This window comes from Limulus polyphemus, unplaced genomic scaffold, assembly GCF_000517525.1.
Source record: "Limulus polyphemus unplaced genomic scaffold, Limulus_polyphemus-2.1.2 Scaffold2321, whole genome shotgun sequence".
NCBI classification, from domain to species: Eukaryota; Metazoa; Arthropoda; class Merostomata; order Xiphosura; family Limulidae; genus Limulus; species Limulus polyphemus.
The window spans coordinates 162,484-183,709 of NW_013667931.1; the positions used below are offsets into that span (position 1 = coordinate 162,484).

Here is a 21,226-nt window from a genome sequence, read left to right on the forward strand (position 1 = left end):
ATGTGACTGTAGCTTTCTTCCCCAAAAAACTTTGTCTTCAAAATAAGGGTGTGTCTTGTACACCGGTGCATCTTGTATTCCGTAAAATACGGTATATGTAGTTCAAATCCATTCAAATTACATGCTTTACTTTTGCTAATGTTAAGGGAAACAAAACTAGATGCTACAGCAAGGATCAGAGTGAATAAACTCTAGCTTATAGATGACAAAACATTTGCAGGATAAATATATAAATATTCAATTTGTTATAGTATTGAAAAATATCTAATGATTGTACCTCTAGGATGCTTTTATCAACACTATTCTGCTAGAATACTGAAAAATGGTACTGCATGTTTACAACTAAAGTTACTCCTGTTTAAGCATTTTGAACAATTGTTCTTACACTGAAAGTCCTATAGTGTTTTGATAAAATGTACACTTTTCGTAAGTACAAAAAACTATGGTTAAAATACAATGAGAATCTTCCTTCCTATGAGGGTTCCTTTGAGCACATTCTAATCAGAGTAATTTCCAAGCCTGTAAATGTGGGAAGTGAGAAAAAATTGATGTAAAAAAAAACATACTACCATAGCCTTTAAACTGACTTGTAAATCTACTTGTTAGTTTATTTGTATTCATCTGTGTATTATAGTTAGACAATCTGCAAATTTTCAAAATTTTCTAGCTTTACTAATTACTTTGTATTAAATACTTCACAGGTTATAAATCTGCAAACCAACACTGTAGGGAAGTAATGATGTTAAATGATTAGTTTAAGTAAAGAACAATGAAATACTTAACTAGGAAGTAAAGATTATGATATCTTTGAATAAGATTAAAACATATATAATAATTAACTCAGGGAATATAACAGTACATAATCTAGCCATCATTGCAATATGAGTATCATGAAGCACCACCACCTTTCAACTTGTGTAACTAATATGCAAAAATAGCATATTTATGATATTTTCTTGATGTTTAAAACTTTCTATGAATTCAGATTTAGCAAAAACTAATGCTATACATACCTAATACTTCAACAAGCTTAAGCATCAGTCCTCCAATGTGGAGGTCTCCTTTCACTCTCATTGGGATGTCTTTATCCATGTCTGTAATTTTGACTTTAAGCTCCCATGACCCATCCCCAACGGCATAGCCATCTGCTATCATTGTGAAGGATATCTGGAAATAAAAATAATTTTAATTATAACAATGTAATTTTGAACTTAGATTAAAATACTGCTATTTGCATATTTGTGGAACTGTAAATACAAATGTTGTATTTTGTTTTCAATGCTAACTAATTATAAAACACTTCAATAAAGGTCATCTACAACCAGTCAATTGTAATACTTTGAAAAATATGTAAATTTGATTAGGCTGTAAATATTACTTTGGTTATTTAGTTATTGTTAACTTACAATAGCCTGATATTAGTAAATAACAAGTAATGTAACATGGGAAAGAAGAAGGTATTTAAAGATTTCCTATAACATGCAATAAATCATCAAATTAATTTCTAAAGAATATTCATTTTATAATTTCCTTTTATGCCTTCATTTTTGCAAGATTTAGTACGTGCACAAATAGCTAGTCTCTCTATTTTTCATTGAACTCATGAAAGTTAACATTTTTCCTAAATTGAAAATGCATTTCCAATAATTCCTCTGCTGACACTTATAGCTATTACTCGACCACCAGGGTTTCTTCCTTTGCCCATCTAAACATTGGTCTGATATTTTCTCACTTGCCCCAGTCCTTTATACCCCACACAATTGCCCTTGGCAATATCTGTCATGTGATACTCTCCACCTATGTCAATGCACCTTCTATCCTGGTACTGTATATAAGCACCTCATTCGGATAATTTTATCCCTTTTTCAAGACTGACACCATCCCAGTCTCTAAAACTGGCTCTTAGTGGGGAGGAAGGGTGGGAGAGTGTTAGCGGAGGTAAGTATTATTGGAAATACATTTTCAATTTAGGAAAATGTTAACTCCCAAAACATATCTCCATTGAAACTTATAGCTAGAATCCCACATTGAGAAGGTGGAGGGGCCAATGAGGGCATTATCCATGCAAAAAGCATCTGCATAGATCATGGATGTACCAAGATTGGTACCCGAGTGGAGAAACCACACTACATCCAAAACAGATATGCTCTTCAACCTGAATTTAGTTCCTGTATCAAGGGTGGAATTGCACATGAATGATCATCATCATAGGCCAGCCCCAACCAGATAGCCAAGGTTCCACTACTCGGGGTTGGAATTAATGGGTCTTGTTCCTTGTATCCCATGTTGGTGGCAAGGGCAATTGGACTCCAATGTTACATATATATATGCTATTGATTGAATCCCAATCTGCAGCCATAGAGTGATGTGTTCTGAACCACCAAAATCACAATGAGAAAGTAAGCAACATTGAAGCAGACAAACCTTCTCCTCCACCTGAAGAAGCCTGAAAGGCAACACCCCTGGCTCAGAATGACATGATCATGCATGCCATACTCAAACAAAGCAACAGAACTCATCCAGTCTGGAATTATTGATATTCATCCTCTCTCCCCAACTGATGGGGCAAGAAGCATTCCACTTGCCCCTGGAATTATGGGGGAAGATGTGGAACAACTGTGCTCAACCAAGGACCCAGGATGGGACCACTCCGCGTTCAGAATTACGAGGAGATTGTGGACCCCCTCCATGAACAATGTAATGAACTGATATTGATCAAAAAGAAGGGCCATACACACCTCAATCAAATAGCTGAGCATCAAATCTGAATCAGTATTGCGAGTAGGCTCCCATGTAGACTGATATCTGGGAAAAAAACATCCAGGGACTCTGGTAGGAGAGCCCCAACTTTGCCTTCTTCTCCAAGAGTGAAATAATTCACTCTAACACTCTGAAGGAAAAGCCTCTGTTTACCACCCCAGTGACTGGAAACTGGGTGTGGAAAGGACTCCCTAACTCCACTAGTAGAATATGAGGTATAATGTGCATTGAGGAGTCCTGAGGAACAGTGCTATAGGTGAACCATGTTCCCTAAATTTGTAAAAGCAAACCAACCCTGATTTATTCAAATCGGGCAGGGACGGACAGGATCCCCTTAAGCTTTATTCATGATAGTCCATGAGTGGCAGTCCAACATAGTACGGTAATACCACCTGGTGAGCTCCTAGTTGGTTTTGTGAAACACCTCATTTCTACAGAGCCTGTTGCAATCAGTAGTAATTATAGTGAAAAAGTGGTTGCTAGTGCAGAATTGGTTTGATAAAGTACACCTGTCTCGGAAACACTTGCCACAGAGTGGGATCCTGTGAAAACAAGTTTAGGAACTCTGAAAGGTAGATATAAATATAGTCACCCCTCTGAATAATCTACCAGAAATGATTAAGATAGCTAAAGGGAGTAGGCAAAAACCCTCAGATAAAGATACTGCCAGATTATGCAAATAATGTGAGATAAAAGTATTGGGGGAGGTCCACATACCAGTTCGCATAATGTCCTCCAGCAGGCAATTAAACCGGACTGCTAAGGACATAGAAATGTGACAAATCTGATTAGACGTGACTCGCAGAAGATTCCTTGCATTCAAAGAGAGTCCAGAATAAACGTTGTTGGCTTGCATCTCTAAAGGCATTAGTGCAGGCAACAAAATCTTCAAGACCCTCACTGAACATAACAACGATTGAAATCTAATCGGACACAGAAGTGAGAATTAGTGATCAGATGAATCAGTGAAAAGGATTTATCCCCTTCCCTGTCTGACAGTGTCTTGGGTAAGAAGAACTGGTCTGAGTATGTAGATAGAATGAGAAAGTGGTCTGTGGACTAAAAGTGCAAACCCCTCTGACTGGCAATGTCTGTAGATCAGCAGCAATGAAAATTAAACCTTTAGGCAAAGGGGATACATGGCACATGAGAATAAGGTCCCAATTAGGTGTTGAGAAACAGCATGTAATGTAACCTTAATATACCTGTTAGGTAACTAGAATGGTCATTTTGGACCAAGAACCCAAAGCAACTAAAGGAATCCAGAGAGTATTGGGAACTCAAAGAATATTAAGTTGTTAGTATCGAATGGTAGTTGATAAGGCAGCCTTATGGAAGATGCAAAACTCTTGCCAAAGAGCCAGGTCAAAAAATGAAGTCAAGATTGAAGAATGATCTTGACTAAGGAAACTGGGAAATCCAGTGAATCGATGTTCATGATCCTTTGGTTGCATAAAGACTATTAAAAGGATCTCCTGTGCTCTCATCCCAATTGCAGGAGGGTTTCAATTGATGCCCACATTCCCAGAAGAGAAAGAACCATCCATGCAGTGAGAGAAGGAGAGGTGAGTAAAAGTCGAGCTTCCTCTTCCATAGCGTGGAGCCGGATGGAAGTCAACTGAGCCCAACTGAGAGATGAGATGAAAAATAAAAAATACCCAGACTGATTACTTATTGAATTGGAGCAAGAATAGATGTCTCAGCCCTGAGAATGAAGCCTACCTCAGTTGTTTCTGAAAGTAGAATCAGGATGTCGTCTATGGAATGGTGTGTTCACAGTGCAATGGAATGGATGTAAGGAGAAAAAACTCATACAATATGGTAGAACCCATGTGAAGCTGATGCAAGTTCGAAGGTAATAACCTGGAACTGCAGTATCTAACCCTTGTTCACAAAAAATGATGTTAATGGTGGGACACCACCACTTTTGCAATGTGCAGATAGGAGCCGACTACAACAAACTTGGACATCCACAATCCCAGTAAAAAATGTCAACTCAGATTGAGGAATAAATAACTTGTGATCCTTAGAGAATCTAGGCATTGATATAGACGAGAAAGATCGCTGACTGGACACCAATCTCATCATCTTATGCCTAACAACCAACGGGAATAAACTCTCAGAAGAACTAGCACAACTCTCTCATTACTCCCAGACCAACCAAACTCTGATAGCCCTAGGACTAAATTCCACTAGGATCTGCAGGAGACAGAAACCCTACAGGTTGGGTGGATAATAGTGGTGAAGATGTAAACTGAATGACTAATCCTGACTCAAGGACCTTTAGTGTTCCTGGATCCATGGTTAAGGTTACCACAATTCCAGAAATTCTTGGAGCTGAGCCCCCCATAATTCCTGAAGGCATACAAAAATCACAGCAATCCAACCAATCAGAGGAACCCTCAGATACAGACAGAATCTATTCTGGGTACTAATGTACCAAGGGGCTGATGTCAGGGATCAGAACACACGATTGGGGGCAGAACTATGATCCCTTGTAGGAGCCAATGAAATCTGAGACATCAATGACAACAGAGATGAATGTAGAAGCCAACAAATGAAGTAATGTGCATGCTAACAATGGTTCCAGCTCTTCATCAATGAAGTTTTGGTGATCTTAAGTGTCTTCCAACAAAGTGAAGTGAAATGAACACAATAGGTTGGGTTTTAAAGTTGTAAGTCCATAGACTTACCCTGTCCCATCAGGGTACATTGATCTATTTAGGTTAACTACAAACTCTGCCTTCAAACGTCTAAATTCGAGAAGCAGATGTATAACTTGAGAGTCAGAAAATGCTTCCACCTGATGGTGATAGGCTAAATCACGAAGTTCCAACAAACATGTCAGATAAGGCATAACTGTCCCTTCACGTAACTGAGAAGTAAACTTCCCTGCAAGAACCAAATGTCTGTAGATGGAAAGAAAACTAAAAACTTAAAAGCAACCAGGGAAAGATACAAAACATCACACTCTCAATGAACCAACTGACAAAAACAAGTCAAAGGCAGCTTATCCCAAAATGGCCTCCTTCTTGTTTGTATATGTCATTTAAAGACTGTGTTGATTGGAAAAAGATTTGTTTGATTAAAGCAAAGCAATGATGGGCTATCTGTTGTGTCCAGTATAGGGAATCAAACCCCCGGATTCCAGCATTGCAAGTCCATAAACTCACCACTGTCCCACAGGGGGACTGAAAAGCCAACAGACTAAAAGAAGGCACAGGAAAAAGCGAATATAAATTCTCTCCAAAATGTCGAGGATCGCCCTCAATTGCAGCCTCAGAGCTACCCAGAGGAACACTGCAGAACTGAATATATGTCTCCATCCCACTACGAATAAGATCACCGACAGTCTCAACAAAGAGTGACACATACCCCCAATTGTTGTGCAATGCTAGATATCAGCATTGGTATAGAAGGGACTTGACTTCTCTCTCTGTTTCTGAAATAATAATCCAGGAATTCATATCATAAATCAGTTTACCAATCAGAATTTTCTTTTTATGAAAATCAACTAGGTAGCATTGAGAACATTCAAAGTATCTCCAAATGATGGGAGTACTGGGAATCCCATTAGCAATGCTTTGTCGAGAAAAAGTGATAATATTGTTTGAATTGGTGCCAGGATAGAAGGCGCATTGACATAGGTGGAGAGTGTCACAAGACAAATATCACCAAGGGCAATTAAGTGGGGTATAAAAGACTGGAGCAATGCTTACATTGGCAAAGAAAGAAACCCTGACAGTAAAGTAATAGCTGTAAGTGTGTTGGGAGGTGTGTTTTGGAATTAACATGTTCAGCCAGTATGAACACAAAACTGATCCATTCTATTCTGTTTCTAGATATAATCACAAAACAACAATATAATCCAATGCAATTAGGAACTGAAGAAATAATAAACTTATGACTTAGGTTTGTTTTATTAAGCCAGGTACCAATCTAGAAAGCAGTAATGCAAAATGAATTCCACTGAATTCATTTCTATACTTATCATGCTTTTAGTAAAATTACCCAAGCTCCATAAATCATTGAAATAAAAAAAATTTAAATACATAATCTGAGCAAATACATACTTTTAAATGTAACAATGTAATTTTAAAAATTTTTACTCATTATTTTGATGTTAAGTCATGCTCACTGTAATATAATAATGATTATAATTAAAGCCATGCTTCCTAATATTTTTTAAACCTAGAAACAACCGAGTTGTATGTCATAATCCTGCATCTATAATCTCTATGAACTTGGAAAGACATGCACAGTATCCTTAAAAAAATAAAACTTACAACAAATGATAAATTGTAGTACAATAAAGTGTTACATGCCTGAAATACATTTCAACAATGAAAAACATCAATTTCAAACTTATTTTAAACAAGACCATGTCTTAACTTTTATTTATAAGGATACTGATAAAAAAATGCTTTTAATATTATGATTTTTCTGAATCACTATTTTACAAACAAAATACATAGCAGTAACTAGAGCCATAGAAAGTTTATTTTCTATGTTTATGTGCTAGCTTAACCAAATTCATTATTATTGTGTCAAAAAATAAAAATTAGCTGGTCCATCATTGAAATAAATGTTAAAGATAAAATAAAAAACCATGTAAAGTGTACAGTCAAAATATTAGAAATATTATTTACAAAATTTCCATCTTCATAAGCCATTCATCATTTACATACCTCAAATATGTTGAAACCTGATACCATAAGTATCCTAGTCCACAGAGTAATTTATTGCTGTTGAAACATATAGTCTGGTTTAAATTTTCAAAATATGAACTATTGACCCTTTCACACACTTGTAACACCAGCACATCACAACAATCTGGACAACTGATACAGTACAGACTGCAAAATGTACCTGTTTTTTTTCACAAATACAAAGTAAAAAATAAATGTCAGTCAGTCATATCTGTGTTTATGCAGAACTTGAAACTTTTGGCCACTGGCAAATGTTTGCAATTTATGTGAAAAGTTAGTGGCAAATTGAAAACACTACTATTTATTTATAACAAACATTGTAAATTATGTTAACCTACTTTGCAAAGTTATAACATATTGTGTTCCACCATCCCCTCTCTTAAAATGTTTATTTCAGTGAGGATGAAAATCTGTTCTTAATCATATGTCAAATCCATGCTTGAGGAATGTGAGTATATTGATCCATGGATTTTTTTAACTGCAGGTTTAATCCTAACAACATAGATCTACTTACTTTTGATTTTTATATTGTATTAATTTTTGTATTCTTTCTATATAATTTATCTTTGATTTATTTAGTTTGAAAATTGATTTCCTTATTTTTATGTATACATTCATTCTATTTAAGAATCAATTTATTTTTTCAGTTTTATTTCTAGTTGAACCAACTTCAGCCAGTGCTCCAAACATGCCATCAACATCCGCTAACCACAGATTCAGAAACTATTCCACATCCTTCTGTTTCAGAGGCAGTATGCCAATCTCAAAAAAACTCCCAGAAAAGGGATAGAAGTTTCCTGCTATGCGAAAATGTCCACAAATGGGTTGCAGAGTTGAAAAATGACTGATTCCAATATAGCACAAAGATAGACATGAAACATACTGTTTAGACTATTTGGTATCAAATAAGTAAACAATGATATCCCAGCATGTTCTTGGTATCAAGAATGTTCAAAAGGGCTCAATAAAACAGAACATGAAGACTGATGCTTACATAAGTGCACAATTGTTTGAATCTGGATAACAAAAAACTATCATCCTATTTTGCAAACCTTAAGATCTTGGATGTAAAAAATGCCAAGTCTGAGAATATTCTGGAAGTGATGGGGGCAGCATTCAAATATTTAATTTAGCATTCATTAATATTTTTTTTTACTAATGATAGTAATGCACTTAATAATTTATATTTAATTAAATAATGCACCAAATAATATAGATTAATAACATGCAAAAAGTAGACAAATTCCCTTACCTCTCAAAATTTTTCTGGCTTTCTAGCTGTGCAACAAGAGTCATTACAAGTTCATCCAAGCTAGTCGTTAACTTTTTCACAGGAATGATGTTGATACTCTGAGTGAAATTGACATTTAACCATTCAGAACATATCTTTATATAATATGTCATTTGATTGATGAAAACCTTGCCTTTCTATTGGTTATAAGTAATGTATAATTAAATGTAAAAGAGAATTATTAATGAATTCTGAAAGAGAGGATGTGGCAGGAGAGGTCTGATTTTGTTTTTGATAGCTCTGTAACCAAACTAAATTGAAGACTATAATAATTATGGTTTGTCTGAACAATAACAATTTTGTAGAGAGTAATTTACATTTAATTTTGTACTTTTTCGAGGGGTGGTGGATAAAATAAGGATGATGACATGCTAAAAGAAAATGTGTCACATGGGTCACACTAGGGGAAATTCAGAAGTTTTTTAAATATTGCCTTGTAGAATTAAGAACTTAAAATTTTATGCTATTCTAATTGGTGTTACATAAACAAAAAGTAGTTTAATAAAATTTTGAATGTAAGACACTAAAACCTCGTGTTATGAGCAGTAAAGAATACCCATGGTGATAGGGTTAAATTAAATGATACTGAAAACAGCAAACCTAAAACATGATGGCTGGTGGGAAAACAAATGGAATCACTAACAAGTCTTCAATCAAGACCCTCTTCTCTAAGCTCTTAACAAAAAAGCAAGACTGAATCTTTAATCTAAGAAGCATTAATTATCTAATCCAATAACAATCAGGAAGGTATCCTAGAAATGGAAACACTTGTAACACACCTTTGACAGTTGTAGAGATAACTTCACACTCATAAAATATTGACCACAAAAGCCACAGATAGTTGATAAGTCAACCCTAACTAATCTGTTTTGGACATTAACCCTTGAGGCTTAGTTTCACAAGTATCTTCTTACCCTATTTCCATGTTTCCTATGTGTTATTAAACGCACTAGCTATAAAAGAGTAAAATACGTGCAGCAACATTCAACAAGCATGTCCGTTTTTATTAAATGTTATATTTAAAGAGAAATACTGAAATATTTTAACGCTCTAAACATTATCCTATATTTTTAGTAAAGTCACACACTTCTCTGTGTATGTTTCAATCAAGCTATTTTTATAAAATGTCTGTGCCACTGGTAGCAAACATCTGTGAATGCTCTTACCATGAATGGATTTCATCAATTTCAAAATACAGACTGAAAAAAGAATTAAAATATAAGAACTCAGAACTATATGTTATTTTACTAAAAATTAACTAACAATATTGTGATCAGTAAAAACTACTCTTGTTACTTACGGAAGTATCCTTTTTGTTTGATCAATGTAAGAAAATAGTAATTTTATCACGACTATACTGTGTGAATATTTCTTCAAGTCTTTAATTCTTCCAGCAACAAACAATCAAAATTAATTATTGTGCTTGTCTTGGTAGAAATGTGATATGATGCATATTTAAAAGTGTGTTCATATTTGGGAAACATTATACACAGAAACTAAAATATCACTGTTTACAAATTTTGTTCATGAAAGTCATTATACTGAAAGAAAGTATTTAAAAAAGAATATTTATTTTGTTATTTTTGGATGACAAAACTCAGAACTATTAATTTGTTGAGTTTCTAAAAAAGGAGTTCAAATTTCATTACAAGTAATGTCTTGTTTGATATCACCACAGAGAGAAATACTACTCACAATTAATTTTTTTTAACTCAACTAATACAGATTGGGAGGCATACACTGTATACTTCTAATGTGATATATTTCATTTTCACTAAATGGTCAGGGATAGAAACAATGAAATAAAATTACATTCACTCAAGGGAAAGCTATCAGGAAGATTACATTCCCTCATGTAAAGTTGCATTTCCTCATGACTTGTTTCTTATTTAATCCATGCAATATGTTCACATTTATTGGTCATAACTAGAGGAATACAGAGAAATCATGCATTCCCGATCGGAAGAGCCAACTAAAAGTATGAAATTCCTCAAGCAAAGTTAAATTCCTCGGAAATGTGGAATGTAATATTTCGATCCCTGAAGCTAATAAGATTACATGTAGGTAAGCCACAAATCCTAGAATACTTTCACTTCAAAACAATTACCTACTGAATTGAACTGATTGAATAGTAAAAGTTAGAAACCTTTCTTTTAAAAAGCAATAATCCATGAATGCAATTCAGACCATTAATGTTAACAATACCTCACAGATAGTTGAATTCAAAATCAACACACACATAATTACATGTGTAGAATGGGGACATAATAGTTTCCATCCATTCAGTTACAAGTAAACATTTTTATTTTTTTTCCTTAGTTCCTCTTTCAAGTAGATACAGAGGCAACTCAAGTGAGTTACTAACTTTAACTTTCTCTTTGTGGCTAGTGGAGTTCCAGGTGAAGGCCATAATTTCCTTATCTGATTCTCTTACAGGAATAAGAACCTTCTTTTTTTTAGTTAGTAAGCCATGTTATTCTTATCACCAAATCAAATAATAACTGAATGGAATCATCTTCAATCTTCATTACCCACTGGCTAGCTGATCTAACAGGAACCAATCACTGTTTTCTTGTGCTATAAACTTGAGGGTTTATTGACATATTTAGGATAGTGATTGGGTTTGTGATGAGTAAGTTTTATGCAGGACTTAATGTAGATTTTACAGAGGTTTTATACAAAATTAACTGAGACTTTAAAGAGAATTTACATAGTTCTTAGTTCCTCTCATTTTCTCTTATTTTCACACTTGTGATTCAGTAAGTATCTATTTGGCAGAAACCTTCCTTTTCTTCAGTATTTTTTGTACTTTTACTTTAAGTTAGGAACCCATGGGACTCTCAAGAATCTCTTTTGCTCTTGTTATTCTACTCGCCTAAAGCAAGCAGCATGAGCAATTGTGAACAAATTTAGTGTAGAGTTACCTCTACTGCTTAAGGATGTTAATATTTTCCTACACTGAAAATATATTTCCAACATACCCCCATTCACAATTACAGCTATTCTCAATATGACTGCCCTCTAGTGCACAAATATTCATTCACCCTTGAACTCCCACATAATTCCATGTGGTTCAACTGCATTTAAGCATGCAAATTAGCATGCAACAACCCTCCACCAATATGAGTGCAACACACCCTCCTATTGCAGCTGACTCCCTCTATACCGTTGAACCCAATTGTAACTTGGAGATTAGGCACAAAAAACAACATTGGAACTGGAGAGTATGGGTGGAAAGTGTGAAAGGAAGCAAGTATTCATCAGAAATATATTTTCAGTGTAGCAAAATATTAACTTCTGATACAAATACTGACCTCCACTTACAATTACAACTAGAATACCACATTTAGCAGATGGAGGGACCAGTGTTACATTACATGTATAGCACCCTTCAAAACACCTTAAGTGCACTCATGGAGAGTGCCACCTCTACATAGAGTAAACACACATATGGGAGACTGCACCACATCTGAACCAAGTTTACTCTTTGCCCAAGTAGAGCCAATTGGTGTTGTGTTGCAAGCAGAGGGTGGAACAAGTGATCTGTCCCAACTCCAAAAGGAAGAGGAATGTGTGTAGAGTGCTAGGGCACATCAGACCGTAATCGGGAGGTCAACTCAAATCCAGATCGGTGGTCCCGGGTGGAACTCGACTAGCCCCTGCCAGGAGGAGGGTTCTCAACCATTCACCTCAGATGTAGGAACTAGAAGGGGAGAAGAACCTCTGTTCCGAGAACCTAAACCAACATGTGTAGAAATCCAACACAATATGGAAAAAAAAACAAGTTTAACATAACAGCAAAAGTACCACATTTTCGACAAGGTTTTGTCATCATCAGGTACCTGATGATGACAAAACCTTGTCAAAACGTTGTTATGTTAAACTTATATTAAAGTTTTTCTTCATTACCCATTCAAGCCGTCTCCAAGCATTATTAGTCCATGAGTGTTCTGTCATTTTAAATATCATTATACCTGGACAGGCACCACACACCATAGAGTGGGATCCATAACATGTGAAGTAGGACACTGAAAGAAACAACAAAAATAACTTATCCATTCAGAGATGTACCAACAAGGGAATGATGATATTCAGCTGAGCAGGAAACCACGAGATAGTGCAAGTGGCATAACACGAAAGTGTGGGGAGTAATCCACAAGCCGGCCTGGATATTCTCCTTCAAAGTACAATGGAAATGAGCAATCAAGGACATTGGGAGGTGACAGATCAGATATGAAGAAACACAAAACAACTGACATAATTCAGGAGGAATACACAATATGGTTAATCTGTTAAACCAAACTGGTAAAGTGATAGGAGAATATCATGAGAAACAGACAGATTCCAATGGATAAACAAATGGGAGCAAGAGCCACAAAAGGGTGTTGTGCATGACAAAAAACTGGACACAAGAGACAATCCAGATCAGAGCAGGAGTAAAGATGGGATATGGAAGGAAGTGAAATAACTGGAAAGGAAAACACAAGGCAAAATGAATAGGGAGATGACAGGGTGGACCTATAGTCTTGCAATGGTTGAAAAGAACAGACCCTTGTCAAACCATATAGAAACTGATATCTGAGAAAGGGGAGAATCCATGCCGAATAGACTAACAGAATGTTCTCCACTTACATTGATACACAGACATAAATGAGGAATGGACAGTGTGAGAGAACAAGGATGCTACATGTGTGAACAGTCCCAAACCCCATGGCAAGGGACCAGACAAAAGCTACGCATCAAGCCAGAGTGTGAGAATGGAGGGATAAAGCATAGATGAGTGAGTTTGCTGGAGGAGGAACTGGGAGAAAGGGAGATGTAATAGAGGTTGTTCCTGGAGAATGGACAGGGATGAAAACCATAGTTGAGCCAGCCAGAAGGAGCCACAAGAAGGACCTGAAATAAAGTGGATTGATGAGAGAAATTATTCAGGGTAGAAAATTGCTGCTAGGGTATGCATAAAGGAAAGGTCCTTCCAATCCTGACCAAAGCCAAAGAATGTGGAACTGGGGACTAAAAGAGAAGAAGCTAGGCATTCAAAAGAGAGGCAAATACACCTAGTTGGGGAGTATCCAGCTGAGAACATAGCCATCTGAATACCTGGAGGTCGAGAGACCACTCCATGGGTAGAATTTTGTCGGGACAAGACAGACAATCCAGGACAAGATTGAGAGCACCTGGTGTGTGACAAGCCAGCATATGAATTTGATGGCTGTGAACTCAAAAGTGGAGATCTAGAGTGCAAGAACATAAGGACCAGGATCGAATGCCTCCTTGCCTGGTGTTGTAGGAGACAACCATCAAGTTGACGGAAGGAATCATAACTGTCTTGTCCAACAGGGATAACAGAAAATAAACCATCGCCCAATGAACAGCAACAAGTACCAAAAGGTTGATGTGTTGTCCCTGCCTAACCATCATAGGAAGACAGACTGAAAGTAATCAGGAAGGGATATCTGTAAGTCCAGAGAGTCCCTGATGAGTGTCAATGAACTTTAGTACTCACCTCAAGGAATGCATGTGGGCATGGCCCAGAGGGATAAATGCTTCCAGTGATGCCCAAGTCCCCAAAAGAGACAGTACCTCACATGCAGGGAGAAAAGGAGTTGATACTGCCCTCTGAATTAAAAACTCCATGGATTGCAAAATAAGAGAAGGAGGCTGGGCTTGACTGAGATGCGAGTTGAAAAACACCCCAGATGAATAAGATATTGAGTGGATAATGGACTTGATAAACCAACCCACCCAATCAGCTTCTCTGAGAAGTTGGGTATGTGAGGAAGACTGAAAAGGATGGAGCCAGTTGTCTTTAAAATGATGGAATTGATAAATGTGATCCTTGTGGAAAAAATACAGAAAATGATGTGAAGCCTGAGCAATAGGGATGTGCATATAACCATTGGACACATTAAAGCTTGTCATTCAATGCCCTGGAAGGAAGGCCCATCTGAAAGGCAGTTAAGATTCCCGGGTGAACAGTGGCACATCAAGGAAGAGATTCAGGCAGGAGAAATCAATCACAGGATGCCAATCCCCGGTCTTATTGAGGATGACAAAAAGTCAGGAAAACAACACTGGAAGCACAGGAGAAACCTGTCCAATGGTGCCTTTGATGTGAAGGTCTTGAACTGCTTCTGTGAGATGCTGGTGGGAAATGGGATCTTAAGGGGGAAGGAACTGGGACATGGGAAAAGGCAGGAGGTGGGAGAAAAAGTCCTTCTGACAAAAACCTGAATGACCCAAGGGTCAGTGGTAAAAGTCCCCCACACTTCTCAGAAATGATAAACCACAGGCCCCGAATCCACAGGGTGGACACTGGTAACACTGACATCATACAGGGCATAGGTGAACAATGATACGAGGTGCAGACTTGGTATGGAAAGGAAGAACCAGTGAAGGAGAAAAAGGAAGATGGCAGGAAACAGGAACTGGAGGAGGTTGGGACAATGGGAAGTGTGCAATCTAGCAGATTCAACATGAGGTGTCTGGAAGCACACAAAGATCGTAGATCTCAGAAAAGAGGCTGATCAAAGATCTCGCAAGGAAATTGGGGGGGAGACACAAATTCAACAAAGCATTCCAAGAAGTCCCAGCAACACAGGAGCCAAGTGTAGAGGGAAAGGGCAGACAAAGACAATCTGGACAAGTTGATGAGTAAAAGGATATGGACTTCCACTAAAAACCCTCAGGAGAACCACAGAAAGCCTCAGACAACAGGTGAATGGATGACAAATAATGAAGGAGTGTTGTGAGGGAGAAATGAAGGTGAGCAAATTATGCTGAAAAATGACCAGAAGTATTGGGGTCCTAACCCCAAGGGGAAAAAGTTAATTCAATGGTTGTCCCTTGAGAAAGGATTTACTGCATAGGGAATGAGCCACTGCAGTGCATGGGGGGCTTGGCATACTTACCCCTGCACATAATTGTTCTGCAAAACTTTTGGCATGGACCCCAATATTAGGCAAAGGGGGATCAAAAACTCAGAATTAGGTAATGCAGTTAATTAGGAAGGGGAGGGATCAATTGATACAGGGACAAAGACAAAACACAACATACTTGTGATATCAAGTCTAAAAATGGGAACCGAGATCTAGGTGCTTCAACAGGCTGAGAATGTGCCTGCACAGCAAAGGAATGGGGGGGTGGGGAAAATTGTCCAAGTGTGCATCATCCTGATTGAAGTCCACAGGCAATGGCAGAATTGCTTGTAGATTGAAAGATCCCTTTGCCCACATGAAAAAAGCCATATCCTACAGCCAACACTTCTTCTTCTACTGATAATGCTGCACCTGCAGCCATTGTCATGGGCAGTTGAATGCCAGTACTGTCACTAGCCATTGTAGTCATAATAGTAAATTGTGAATTCAAAAATATTGACTGACTACTGGTATTTGAGTGAGAAATAGAATTCACAATCAAATAAAGAAATACAACTTGATTATAAACAATACTTTAAAAATGCAAAAATCAGTAACTGAATATTTTCAAAATGCACTAAAGAAAAAAAAGGTCTGAAATCAAAACACTAGGTCGTGCCAAATCAAGAAGTGATAATTGGGTACAACTGCATAGAGGGAGTCAGCTGACAATAGGAGGATGTGTCGTACTCCTATTGGTGGAGGGTTGTCGCATGCTTAAAGACAACTGAATGAAAATTTGTGCACTAGAGGGCAGTCAAATTGAGAATAGCTGCAACTGTGAGAGGAAGTAAGTACTCGTATCAGAATATAGTGTTTTTGTACATTTTTTAGCAAAATCCAAGATCTTGCAGTACTTATATAGTTTAAAATGGTTTTCAACTTTACCTGGGTTACTTTTCAGCTAGTATTTCCTTTTCCTTTGTCTTAGTTTAATTTGCAAAGGGTACCTACACACACACACTGAAAAGAGCTCTTTTGTCTATATCTTTTTTCAGCCCTTGTCAGTCATACAATTTATTGTATTTTTTCCCATTGTTGGTAGTGTATTGTTCATTGTGTATTATTAACTGTAAGGAGTATCAAATACTAATATTTGTGTGAATCTGTGTCTTCTCTCTTTCTCTGTGATTTAACTCTCCAAACTCATTGACAAATAAACATCTGGGCCCGAGATCCAACAACCTTCTGTTGATGGTTAGCCTAACTTCTCTGCTCTGGTAGTTATATGAGAGACATCACACAAAAAACATCCACATATTTACCTATCATACAAGGGCTTTACAGAACCAAATAATCAGTATATGACACATTGGACAAACTCTTCCATAATTTAACAATTCAAATATGAATAATTCTGAAAAAGACTAAGATTGGGCTGATGTTTTCTACTCTTATACTGATTTTTAATATTCAAACCACCACTAAAACCTATATATTAAGAAGAGAGTAAGAGCCAAGACTAAAGAAAATGTGTCTGAATAATGCAATGAGGCCAGAATTCATCAATCTCAACATGCTGAAGAATGAACTAAAACAAATGAGTACAAGTACTACAAAATAAACAAAGAGAAAAGAGTGGAAGCCAGCTCTGACTTGGAAGAAACAATGAAAAAAGTTATTGTACTGTTCAACCAATTACTTATGTGTAAATCACTGCCTATGGAACTAATTAATATTAATTCCTGATCAGAGCAAACTACCTATGTAGAAGAACACTAAAAATTAGTCTGGTATTAAGGCTTCAGTTGAAGGCTACTAGCACGATTGTGAGAATAGGTTAAGATCTTTTATATTTTCCCTAGAGAAAAGAAGGGTAAGACGTGATCTTATTGAACTTTTAAGATTATCTAGTTGAGATAGTCTTATTCTTCTAACAGGAGTTTAAGAGGAAAATCAATGATTTTCTGAAAAATATAGGGTAGATATAAATTGTCACTTTTCTCAAAGTTGGATACGTAAGGACTTTGAAGTACTAAATGATTCCTTGCTGTTCAAATGTTATATTACACTTTAAAATAGGTGAAATACAAGCTTTTAAGGTGAAACATGTTTATAAAACAAGACAATACTATGTAACAATGACTGTAGTGACCTATAACTAATAGTGTAGTAAAATGGTTGAAAAAAGGAATTGTGCAAACAAGTAAAAATGTATTTTATCAATAATTAATGAATACTAATACCATAGTTTTGTAAACAATAGTAACACGTACTTATTGAATATATATTAAATTATCAATATTTCATTGTTACAGTATATAGATGTCTGGTTAGTTGACTGGCATGTTTGTATATTTAGTTTTCACAAGCATTCACAGTATATACTGTGTGAATATTATACTGTGTTATCTTTGCAAAAATATATCATTTTTATCACAGCAATAAGTTACAGGAAATATGACCAGATATAGTGTTAATTAACATAAAAAAGGTGAATATACCAGTCTTATTCAACAAAAAACATAAGAAAATTCATAACATTTATATAAAACATACATCTAATTTAATTGTTTTTCATTACTACATTTAACACAACAGTTACTTGATAATATTTCACTTTACTGGACATTCTTACATTTTATAAAATGTTTAAGTTAAAATACAGATTTCTAAAAACATTATCTTTTAATTCGTTGAAATGCCAAACCCGAACTGGTATCAAAATACCAGAGAAAGATTAAATAGATTTTCAGAAACTGAAAGTTATGGAGTAAAGCACTTTGCAGGTGTATGAAATCAATCTGTTTGAAATTTACTTGATTTATGTTATTTCTTAAAGTCTATGATAAATCTATTAGAGTTAATTACAAACTAATAACATTTTCTAAATTATACTTATGAAGGATAATGTCTAATTAACAAAACAGAAAACTACCATGTCTTCTTAAATACATTAAGAATAAACAAAAAAATTCAAAACCAGGTGTCTTACATATCATTGTAACAGGAATTTTAGTTTATTTGTTAAGTTTTTTTCATCACTTAAACATGAATTTCAATTACAAAAAGATTATGTAGAGGTCTAATCTATTTTGTGCTTTACTACTCCCACTGTAACAGATTAGTTTTGCCAAATGAATGACTCGTATAGTGTTGGAATGTAAGCAGTTTGTTTGGTTTAAATGTACAGTCCTTTATTCATCACTAATAACCTAAAATACTTTAGATATTTGGATAACATGCGATATACAAGAAAATAAGTAACAAATAAATAACCAGTTAGGCCTCTAAATAATAATGGATAATTGTGACATAATTAGTACTATATCTCAATTAAAAAAAAAGTTATGGTATTCAAATGTATGGCATTTCATTTGTGGCAAACAAGGTCCTTCATGACTGTAAAATCATCAAAGATCAGGTGATGTAAAAATTATATTATACTGAGTGCTAATTTCAGCATAATCAAATGCTTGTGTCACATAGTAATAGTGTCATTATGATATTTGTCAAGTTTATACCATTAATTTGTGGTATCAAGAAAAACAATATAATTTAACTTACTGTATTTTGGGATTGCATGTTACTTGATGGCATGTGTTAAAAAGCATATTTTAATAATATATTCATAAACAGAACATATTTTTTGTAACTTGTCTTCTTACTGAAGTGTTAAATTGTTTTTTGAATACTATATCTTGTTTTACAGTATAGTCAGTACTATTGAAAGTATTGCAATAAAACATATTTAGAAGCTGATGGATGAAGCAATATAACTTTTGCTATGATTTAATTCAAACTGCTGCAATAACATTAAGATGTTTCTTCATGTAACATTCTTGATATTTGACCCTTAAGAGATATATTGTTAAAATAATTTGCCAAAAATGTTGATCTTGCTTTCAAGAAAATGCGAGCTTCATAGTGTAGACTGTAGTTGCCATGCAGATTGAAATTACTGAAATAATATAAATATACTGTATAGCAGCAGTTCCTAAAATGTGGTTTGCAAGAGGTAGCAGAGTGGATTGCTGAACAAGACATAACAAAACATTTTAAAAAATCACTTATAAGAGGAGCACTAAACTTTATTGCAATATATTAGAAGAACAACCCCTTCCCCAATTAATCATGGGAAGTTCAAAAACCCATGCTAATTGCTATATAAGGAAATATGAGCTTGAAAATTCAGTAACTAGAATTAATAATTTAAAGTTACCAGACATCTCACTTTTTAGCCTTTTTTTTTTGTCCTGATAAGTATTATATTTTCCCAGTTTCTATCTGCACCTGATGTGATTTTGACATTTACAGTTTGTCATCATACATGGCTTACTTAAATTTTACTTAAGAGAATCACCTGACACATACAGTCACAGGATACAGTGTTCCCTCTCTCTCTGGTACATTTTCTTAACCTTACCTGTCATAGAGCAGCTACAGGAATTGAGATTTGAAGAGCTGCCCAGCCACAAAAAAGAAAACAAAGTAACATTTTTCTGGTAGCTAGGTTCGAAAAAACTTAGGCATGTTTTTAAATTTTATTCTACCTATCATTATTTTTTTAATCAGATAAGCTTTTAGTTTTAGTTTTAAGTAAATAATTTTGTCTATGGTTTAAAAACGCGATGCAATAAACATGAGATTAGTTAGCAAATGGTAAAAGGTATGTAACTGTAAATTAAAACTGTTTCATAGCTGTTACAATGTCATTCCGTATGTAAGATAGTGAAACTATTCTCGTTTTTCACTCGGGATATCTGGCAACCCTAAGTAGGACTTAAAAATAGAATAAATTTTTCTTTGGAAAGTGATATTCTTATACTTAAAACTCAAAGTTCAAGTTATACTGTTATAGTTGTTATCGACACACCTTCAGGCTAATGAAATATAATAAGACATGATTTTTTAAACTGATTCTGATTACTTGTACTTTTAAAAAATCAGAGCTGTGCGTTATAATTTTCTCCACTTTATGGAACGGCAATCAATTCAATACAGTAAGAGTACTTAGGGTTAACGATACCCGACTCATGCCATCGTTTCTGACCAGCCGTTAGGTCAATCAGCAGAATAAATTTGTTCCGCAATCTACCTCCTAGTCCTACCCTAAAATTTAAAACCAGTTAAAAAGTAATGTAATAGTTGATTTTAACTATCAAATATACAAGTTCAAAATTAAAATAAAGAAAGTTTTATCAAACCTTACCTTATTATTTTGTTTTAAATACAACACTTGATCAATTGGCTATATTTATATCGAAAAAAAAAATTTACAACAATGTACGAAAGATTCTTTTTCTTCACATGTCGGCCATTTAGAAGTAATAATTTCGCCCCCTAGTGAAGTTGGTTTACCTTACTTTTCTCGCGTACCATACATTTTTCGGCTTGGCAAAAGGATCGTAATTTTTGTTAAACTGACGGATGATACTGTGTGATCTCATTTATTTTATGTCATTGAACTCAAAATTTTTGCTTCTTAATCGAAAATCTCTTTCAACAGAAACAAAGCTATATGTTACGAATTAGCTAGTTCTCACATTATATTTTTTTATATTTTACATCATTTTTAGTCTATACTCCAGATCTACAGAATTAGAACG

General features: G+C 35.4%; 1 protein-coding gene across 1 annotated transcript in view; it reads right to left on the reverse strand.

Moving 5' to 3' along the window:
- Positions 1-20,946, reverse strand: part of LOC106466612 (unc-112-related protein-like) — a 78,825-nt gene extending 57,879 nt beyond the window's left edge. The window contains exons 1-2 of the mRNA XM_013926906.2: positions 20,830-20,946; positions 1,014-1,167 (exon numbers count right to left, since the gene is read on the reverse strand). Coding sequence (XP_013782360.1) covers positions 1,014-1,155 — 142 coding nt within the window. The 5' untranslated portion in view covers positions 1,156-1,167; positions 20,830-20,946. The remainder of the gene's footprint in view (positions 1-1,013; positions 1,168-20,829) is intronic.
- Between the last annotated feature and the right edge of the window lie 280 nt (positions 20,947-21,226).